At 66.9% G+C, this 9,039-nt stretch overlaps 2 protein-coding genes across 2 annotated transcripts in view; both read right to left on the bottom strand.

Moving 5' to 3' along the window:
* The window catches only part of ENG (endoglin), a 12,542-nt gene extending 5,747 nt beyond the window's left edge, over positions 1 to 6,795 (bottom strand). Inside the window, exons 1-2 of the mRNA XM_026049599.1 lie at positions 6,702 to 6,795; positions 1,807 to 1,964 (exon numbers count right to left, since the gene is read on the bottom strand). Of these exons, the coding sequence (XP_025905384.1) occupies positions 1,807 to 1,964; positions 6,702 to 6,795 (252 nt within the window). The remainder of the gene's footprint in view (positions 1 to 1,806; positions 1,965 to 6,701) is intronic.
* Positions 6,796 to 8,770: 1,975 nt separating this feature from the next.
* AK1 (adenylate kinase 1) overlaps positions 8,771 to 9,039 on the bottom strand; it is a 2,594-nt gene continuing 2,325 nt past the window's right edge. Inside the window, exon 6 of the mRNA XM_026049355.1 lies at positions 8,771 to 8,980. Within this exon, the coding sequence (XP_025905140.1) occupies positions 8,915 to 8,980 (66 nt within the window). The 3' untranslated portion in view covers positions 8,771 to 8,914. The remainder of the gene's footprint in view (positions 8,981 to 9,039) is intronic.

The following is a 9,039-nucleotide window of genomic DNA, read 5'->3' on the forward strand; positions in this document are numbered from 1 at the left end:
CCGCGGCACCGCGTGGGTGGCCGGGGACCCCGGGCGGCCCCAGCGAGGAGGAGCCCGCGGCTATTTTTACCGCCGCGTGTTTTGTGGCCCCATTGTTCGGAGGCCGCCGAGCGCAGGGCGCTTTGCGTCTAGCCCGGCGTGGCCTTTATAAAATTATTTTGCCTTTATTTATTTATTTTTTTTTTCGCTTCGCGGCTTCTGCTTATAGAAACCGGCTTCCAGTAATTCTTCTATAAGCGGAGCCGGGCCGCGGCCGGCTCCCCCCGCGCGCRGCGGGGCCCGGTGCCGGCTGTCTGAATGCCACAGCCCTGACATCAGTCCTTGTCCCCGCCGCCCGCGGGGACCCCGGCCCTGCCGTTTGTTTACAGCTTTCAAGGTTTTGGCCTCGGCGGTGCCCTCTGGGCAGGACACTGTCCTTGGGGTGCAGACGGGAGGAAAAAGGGTAAAAATGCTGAGAGGGGCCACGTTGCGCGGCCAAGCTTGTCCCTATRTGATGTGATGCTGGGGGTGAAGGTGGCCCTGGGCACGGGTGCAAGGTGGGTGGTGGGTGAAAAAGGGGCTAAGAGGAAAGGAAGAGGTTGGTTCTCCTGGAGCGCGTGGAGAGGCTCGGGATGCAGCTGGCCATGGGGATGCTGTGGGGCGGGATGTGGTGTTTTGGGAAGCACTGGTGTGGCTCGGCTGGTGCCGCAGCAGCCCCGGCCAGCGGGCAACAGCTTCTCCTTCCCCCAGCCCCGAAAAGCAGAACCGGGAGCYGCCGGCGCCTGGCGGCCTGGGGACTGGTCGAGCGCATTGCGGTGCAAGAAACTGCAGTGCTCCTGTCCCTAGGAAAGGGGAGGCCCTGTGACACGCAGGGGACAGTCCCCGCAGCACGGGCTGATAGGAACGTGGCCTTGAAGCAGTTTAATTCCCCTCTTCAGCGACATCCCCCCTGTCCCCAGCTTAGCTGGAAGGGAAGTGCCGCGAGGCCAGGGAAACGCATCAAGCGAAAGGTCAGGCTGTTTGCACCGCGGCTCCCCGCGCGCAGGAAACGGCTGCGGGTTTGACAGCCAGGACACGGGGCGCCGTGTCCGGGCGCACGGCACTGCCTGGCCCTGCGCCACACCACGTTCAGGTGCCTGGTGCTCCCCAGCTGTGCCATGCACCGTGTCTGGGTGCCTCGTGCTCCCCAGCTCATCATGACCCCATATCCAGGTACCCAGTGCTCCCTAGTTTGGGTGGCACCATATCTGGGTGCCCAGCGCTCCCCAGCTTGGCATGACCCTATATCCAGGTGCCTGGTGCTCCCTGGTTTGGAATGGCACCATGTCCATGTGCCTGGTGCTCCCCAGCTTGGGATGGCACCATGTCCATGTGCCTGGTGCTCCCCAGCTTGGGATGGCACCGTGTCTGGTTGTCTGGTGTTCCCCAGCTCAGCATGATCCCATATCCAGGTGCCTGGTGCTGCCTGGCTTGGGATGGCATTGTCTCTGGGTGCTGCCCAGCTTAGGATGGCACCATGCCTTCCTGCCCGGCATTGCCCAGCTCAGCATGACCCCATAAGCAGGTGCCCAGTGCTCCCTGGTTTGGGATGGCACCATGTCTGGGTATCCAGTACTCCTCAGCTGGGCGTGATCCTATATCCAGGTGCCCAATGCTCCCTGGTTTGGGATGACACCGTGCCTGGGTGCCTGGCGCTTCCCAGCTCAGCAGGACACATATCCCGGTGCCCACTGCTCCCGGCGTGGCCCAGCACCAGGCCTCAGCCCCACTGTGCCCCCCGTGTGCCCCACTCAGCCACGGTGCCCGCCGTGCCGCGGCCGCGCTCACCTTGGCCGCCCTCACGCTGAGGACGTGCAGCTCCTGCGCGGCGTGCAGCGAGCCGCGGCTCACGCAGCCCCGCGCCACCGTGCCCGTCGTGTAGGACAGCGTGACGAGCGGCGCCGCYGGCACCGGCTGCAGCTCGCAGCCCGCGGCGCTCCCGGGCTCTGCGGGAAAACAAGCGACCGTCACTCGGGGTTCAGTGGGATCACAGCCCCCCCATCCCGCCCGGATCCCCCTGCCCGGAGCRTGGCAGCCGCCTCGGGATGAGCTGGCGCTTGTTCGCTTGAGGAATTTGTTCCCGTTTCCGCAGAGGTGTCACGACGCCAAATCCCCCGCCGACCCCGGCAGGACGGGGCTAATGAAGCTCGGATCCGGTTTGGRAAAAAGTAAAAAAAAAAACAACCTCTGCGTCCCGGCTCGGCCCCGCCTCGTGCCAGACCTCGCGCTTGGCCGGGCCCGGCGCAGCCGGCGCGGGAAGGAAGCGCAGGGCTGGGGGCCGCAGCCCCTCGGCAGCCTGCGGGGACATCCACGCGCAGGGAGCAGCCCGTGCGGGCCGGGGCCGCCGCTGCCAAGGGAAATCCTGCATGCAGGGAGCTGTTTGATCCTGCAGAGCCTCCGCGCCTCATCCGCTTCCCCTGCTGCGGATCCTGCGCCGGGGCCGCCGGCTGCGCCCGCGGGGGGAGATGCCACATCGCGTGTCCCTTGCAGCCCAGYGCCACCCTGCGTCACTCCTGCCTCGGGATGCACGCAGGGGCAGCGGAGGCGCCCGGGGCTCTGTCTTGGCGCCGTGTTTGCTTTGGAGGTGACCTGCCACGGAGCCTTGTCCCTTCCTTTCCYGTCCCGTCCCTTCCCCGGAGGCTCCCGGCACTGGTGAGGCCGCGGGCCGCGTGCCAGCGCCGGGCACCCAGCTGCCACCACGCGGGCGCCAGGCGGGAGGGCGCCGAGACGGGGACCCTTCTGCCCCAGCGGAGACACGGGCACCTCCGGCGTGTTCCGAGGTGCATCCCAGCAGCTCCGGCAGGGCCGCGGGCTGCGTCCCGGGGGAACATCGCGGCCGCGGTGGCATGGCCGGCGTGGCGGCCCCGCGGCCGGGTCAGGGCGCAGGCCTCGGCGCTGACGCTGCCTCTCGCCCACCTATTGTCCGGCGCTTCCTCCCGCTCCGCCGAGCGCGGCCGCGCGGCCGGCAGCATCGGGAGGAAGATAAACAGGAGCTTATCTGGGCGCCGCAGGCAGCGGCCTCTTCCCCCGCGCCGCGGGGCACCCCGGCACCCCAGTACGGGTGCAGCTCAGGCCCCGCATGGCTGGTGATGAGGGTCCGGTGTGGGCGCTACTGAGACATCGCAGCTCATCACACCTGCCATGGGCTGCATGGCAGGGCTGGGTATCCCCCGCACCGGGCAGAGGTGCTGCCAGGGGCCTCGGTGCCCGCCCCGGTGCCCAGCCCCAGCATTAGGGAACCATCAGATAAGGGCGCTTGGCCGGGCCCAGCCTGCGCCGGGGTCCATCAGATAAGGACGGGTTTATTTTTGTACTCAGGAGAGAGAAAAAAAATAATAATAAAATAAAAAAGAAAGGAAAAGAAAAAAAAAAAAAAAGAAAATGCGCATTATTATTTCCAGTCTCCTTCCCTCCCTTGGTGCTGCCCAGACAAAAATAGGGAGCCGGGAAGGTCCGGCTGCGTCTCCCCGGCGCGTGGATGTGGGGCTGGCGAGACGGGGACCCGGCGCGGGGGGGTTCATGGGGGGGTGATTCCTGTTTTTTCGCACCAGATCAAAGCGCCCCCGAGCAAACAAAGCGGCGGGAGAACAATGTCCGCGGGGCGCAGGGCGGGCGGCTGCGCGGCCGCGGCGGCTCCGTCGGGACCAGCCTCCGGCCCCAGGCACCTCCCTGCTGCGCAGCACTCACGACACGAGCTGGCAGGTCTCAGCTCCCGCCCCGGCGGCTGGGGCTCCTGCAGCGGAACTGGGCGGACGTGCGTTGGGCGCCACGCGCCCGGCCGGCACCAGCGCTTCCGGCAGGCCCGGCGCGGCCGGCGGCGGCCCTGACCCCGTCTGCACCCGGGGGCACCGCGGTGAGAGGAGCTCGGCACCACAGCGGGGCCGCGGTGCCCGTCTCACCYTGGGAGACCCTTGTGGCCCCTTCCCTCCGCGTCACCCAGCGCTGCGGTTTCGGGGGACGATGGCACTGCGCACAGGAGAGGTGCCAGGCGGGCAGAGCACRAGTGTGACACCATGGGAGGCCCTTGGCTGAGCCCCGGCTGCCCCAGGGGAGYGAATCCTCATGTCCCCATGCCCTGGCAGGGACAGGGTGGCTGCAGCGCTATCCCCATCGCTAGGGCAAGAGCAGGTCCTCGAGGGACCTCTGCTACGACAGTGCCCTAGCCCCGGTGCAGATAACGGGGACGAACCCTCCCTTGACCCTTTAGCGCCTTTTCTGCCCCTCTGTCAGTCAGCAGGACCCTCCCCTCTCCTCGGGCGTCCTGCCCCCGGGATGCAAAGGGAAYGGCAGAGGTGGCCGCGCCGTAATCCTTGTGTCCCCACACAAGGATGTGTCCCCACACTTGCCATGGTGCCCTGGGTCTCCGCTTAGGGGCTTCCTAATGGGAGAAGACGGGGATGGGCAAGAGCTGGGCTGGACACGGCCAATAGGGCACAGCTGGCAGGACAGGCACTATATGGCACGGCCACATAAGTGGGTTCTATATGGCACAGGCATGTAAATGGGCACTATACATCGCAGCTATGAAGCACAGGGGCATAGGGCACTAGGCAGGACAGGCGGGCATGGTATGGCTGGTATGACATGGCCCGCGTGGCACGGCTGTGCCCGTGGCGTGGCACGGCCTGCGTGGCTCTGTCACATAGCGCAGGGGCCTGCATGGCACAGCTGTGCAGGGTGGGGACTGCATGGCACAGCTAGAGGGGACAGGGACTGTGTGGTGCAGCCATACAGGACAAGGACCTTACAGCACAGCCACACAGGACAGGGACCGTGTGGCACGGTGAGAAAGGACAGGGACGGTACAGCACAGCTACCCAGGATGGGACCATATGGCCCAGCCACACGGGACAGGGATCCCAGGTGGGACAGGGATCCCATGTAGGACAGGACTGCACAGCCCAGCTCTGCAGCACAGGGACCTCGTGGCACAGCTATGTGGGACAGGGACTGTGTGGTACAAATGTGTGGGACAGGGATCTCACAGAACAGCTATGTGGGTTGGGGACCATGTGGCATGGCCACGACAGGGACCTCACAGCACAGCTACATGGGACAAGGATTGCATGGCACAGCCATACGGGACAGGGACCTCGTGGCACAGCTACATGGGATGAGGACTGTGTGGCATGGCCACGACAGGGACCTCACAGCACAGCTACATGGGACAAGGATTGCATGGCACAGCCATACGGGACAGGGACCTCGTGGCACAGCTACATGGGACRRGSACTGTGTGGCAYGGCCACGACAGGGACCTCACAGCACAGCTACATGGGACAAGGATTGCATGGCACAGCCATACGGGACAGGGACCTCGTGGCACAGCTACATGGGACRRGSACTGTGTGGCAYGGCCACGACAGGGACCTCACAGCACAGCTACATGGGACAAGGATTGCATGGCACAGCCATACGGGACAGGGACCTCGTGGCACAGCTACATGGGACAGGCACTGTGTGGCACGGCCGTGCAGGACAGAGACCTCACGGCACAGCTATGTGAGACAGGCACTGCGTGGCACAGCTGTGTAGGACAGGGACCTCGTGGCACAGCTATGTGGGACAAGGACTGCATGGCACGGCCGCAAGGGACAGGGACCTCGTGGCACAGCTACGTGGGACAGGGACCGTGTGACCCTGCTACAGGTCAACACATAGCCATTCCTGGAGCTTGTAGCCAGCAGGGACCTTGTGCCAGGCCCAGGAGCAGGCATGTCCTGGCCAGACCTGACCCAGCGCCCGGGCCCTGCGAGGGGGATACCTGAGACAGGAGCTCTGTTCCCCAGTCTGGGTGCTGCCCTCTTCCCGGCACCCAGGATGTCCTCGCAGCTCCCTGGGGTCACACTGGCCTGTCTCTGTCCTGTGTCCCCACAGCTCCTCGTACCATGGGACCTGTGGGGGCCTTGGCTCCCCCAAGCCCAAAGCCAGGGGGTTGGATGCAAGAGGGGGCTGGTTCCCGAGCTGGCAGGCATCTCTCCCTCCTTATCCCCAGGATTCAACACCCCTGTGGAGCCTCTGAACACCAGGTGCCAGCCCCAGACCCCAGGCAGTCCTGCAGGAGACGCTGCCTCCCGTGCCGGGCCCCGTGCTGGCGCTCCCCCACGCAGCGCCCGGCCGCTCGTGCACCCGGAGCAGGGCTCATTCCCTCCCCGCGCGTGAGGAAACGCAGCGGGGCCGCGGCCCAAGCGTCGCGCGCGCCCGGCCGCACCGCGCCGTGCGGCCATTGCGCTGCTCGGCGGCGCGGCCCTCGGCGGCGCCGGGCGGGGACGGCGGGGCCGGGGCGCCGCCAGCGCGGCCGCCCTCCCTGCTCTTCCCGGCATTGCACAATGCCGCTTCCGCTGTGCAGCTCCGGCTCCGCGCCGCCCGGYCCCGAGGCGCAGATTTACGCAGGCCTCCAAAGTGGGGGGTTGCTCCCCAAAACACCAGGGCCTCCCAGAGGCCCTGCCTGCCTGGGACCTCCCTCCCAGGGGCCTGGGCCACCCAGGAGCCGCTCTGTATCCACCYCATCCCAGGCCGTCCAGTCCCGTCCCAGCAGTCTCTCCCTGGGTGCCACTGGACACGGGGGACACGGGGACAGGGAGGAGCACCCAGTGCCAAGAGAAAGAAGGGCAAAGAGAGCAGAGGGGGCTGGGGACACCCCGCCAGTGTGCGCGCGTCCCCCCGCGCACGGCAGCACTCACCGGCGCGGCCGGGCGCCCAGCACAGCAGCGCCGGCAGCAGCAGCAGCAGCGGCAGCGGTGGCGYGGGGGGCACGCGGCACCTCGGGGCGCCCATGCTGCCTGCCCGCGGCTCCGTGGCCCTTAGCCCGGATCCAAGAGCGAGGGCTGGGCCGCGGCGGGCAGCGGCTGGAGCCCGAGGACGTGGAGGCAGGGGAGGCTTCCCCGCTCCAGCCTCGGCGGTGCCCGGTGGCGGCTCGGCGGCAGCGGCGGTGGCAGTGACGGTGGCAGCGGTGGTGGTAGCAGCGGTGGCAGCGGCAGCGCCCGAGTGCGCGAGCCCGGCGCTGCGCTGGGGCTGATGACCTGCGGTGGCAGGAAATCAACTCCCTTTTAGAGGAGGGTCCGCGGAGCCGAGCGGCTGCCAAGAGCGGGGAGGAAATGCCGCTTCGCAGAGGCCTGGAGCCGCGCCGGGAGGTCGGGGAGGGCCGGCCCGYGCGGAGCCGCGCTTAGGGCTGGCCCCCATCGCCGCGCTTGAGGACATGGTGCCGGAGGGGCCCCCCAGCCCCACGGCGGGGTGACCGGGACAAGCAGCGTGACGCAGCTTCCCCATGTGTCCTGGGTGGAGGGGCGCGTCCCATCCGGGCATCTCAGTCCCTCACGCCTGGTGGGCAGCAGGATGGACGTGGCCGGGCTTGGTCCCTTGGGAGCCGCAAGCCCCCTCCTGCAAGAGGGTCTTGTCCTGGGAGCCAGGGGGATGGGGTATCCAGAGGGAGGCKGGAGCTGGGCAGAGGCTGGATCAGGGTTGTGAGGAGCCCAGGTAGGAAGAGAGGCAGGGAGCAAGATRGCCAGGCCTGTCCTGGCCAGCCCGGTGTCCCCTGGGACCATCCGGAGCTGCAGGCAGCAGGCCGATGTGTCCCGTGACGGAGCAGTGCCCTCTCCTGGGGACAGCACRCACGGGTGCTCGGGATGGGGATGGAGACGGGGATCCCCATCCCATCGCCCTCCTGCACTGGCTGCTCCCRGCTCCTGCGCAGGGATGAGCGGAGGCCCCCAGCGACCTGCCAACGGATGGCCGGTGCCTTCCTCCCACTGCGGCTCACGGCACCATCCGTCATGGGAATGGGATGGGAGCACCAGGGACAGGGCACAGCTTATGGACCCATCCCCCTCCACAGTCCCCGAACCCATTGTGCCCCAAATCCCCTGCCTCATGCCCAGGTGACCCTGTGACCATCCCTGTCTGCAGCAGGCTCCTTCCCTCCGGCATCCATCAGCATTAATGTTTTCTTTGGGATTCTTCCCCCCGCCCCCTCAGGCATTTCCTTCCTCGACACCATCTCAGCAGCTTCCAAGCAGCCGCCTCTCCCCTGGCCTTTGCTTCGCTCTTCGCCTGATTTACGGCAGCCCAAAGGCAGCGGTGCCAGGGCAGGTCGCGGTCACGGCTCTGCCCGCTCCTGCCCCAGCCATAAGCCGCCAAGAGCGGCCCCAGACCGGGAAAGCGYCCGCCCGGAGCGCGGCCAGACAGCCCCCGTGGCAGCCAGAGCTSCCCCGGGGCTGCAACCGAAATGCCCCTGTGTCCCGCGGTGACAGCCCCAACTCGCCCTGGGGTCGGGTGCCCCAAACTGCTCCCGGGGTGAGAGCCAAGGGAGCAGCCAGGGGTGGAAAAGTGGTGGAAATTYCCATCCCAGGATAACGGAGTGTCAGGAAGGGGGGATGCACCAGACCCTGGGCACAACCAACAGCGTTGGCCTGAAGCCTCTCAGCCTCAGTGTGCAGGGAGCCAGGGCACACGTGGGGACTGTGGGGTGGGATTTGGGCTGCCGGGATGGGGGATTGGGCTGYGAGGAGGTGTCCATGGGCCCCTCACATCCCCAGGGCTCAGCCGAGGTGGCTGGGATGCTCCCTCCCTTCCTCCGAGCGCAGCATCCCGCTCCCCCTGGCCGTGATGCCACCGGGCAGGATAAACAGCCCGTTTCCTGCCCGTAATCAGCTGCAGAAAGGGGTGTGCGGAGGGAAGGGGGGGGGGGACAGAAAAATTTCTGGAAAGAAAAACTCATTTCCTGAGGCAGAAGAAAAAAAGATAAAGTCTGGGCTCATTAAAGTGAACTTTACTGGGGAGAGACGGGAAAGAGCCAAACACAATGTCCTTGAAATTTCCTCCGCGCGGCTCCGTCCACGAAAACAGGATGAAGCCGCTTCCGCTGTCTGTGCGGCAGGGCCGGGGCRGGCGCGTGCGGCTACAGCGCGTCCAGGTAGGAGCAGACCTGCTTGAACACCTCGTCCACGGTGCCCTCGGCGTTGAGCTGCGCGAGCGGGACAGCGGCGTGAGGCGGCCGCGGGGCGACGCCGGCCAGGCCTCCCC

This window comes from Nothoprocta perdicaria, unplaced genomic scaffold (assembly GCF_003342845.1).
Source record: "Nothoprocta perdicaria isolate Ctin4 unplaced genomic scaffold, notPer1 scaffold_6, whole genome shotgun sequence".
In the NCBI taxonomy this organism is placed as follows: domain Eukaryota; kingdom Metazoa; phylum Chordata; class Aves; order Tinamiformes; family Tinamidae; genus Nothoprocta; species Nothoprocta perdicaria.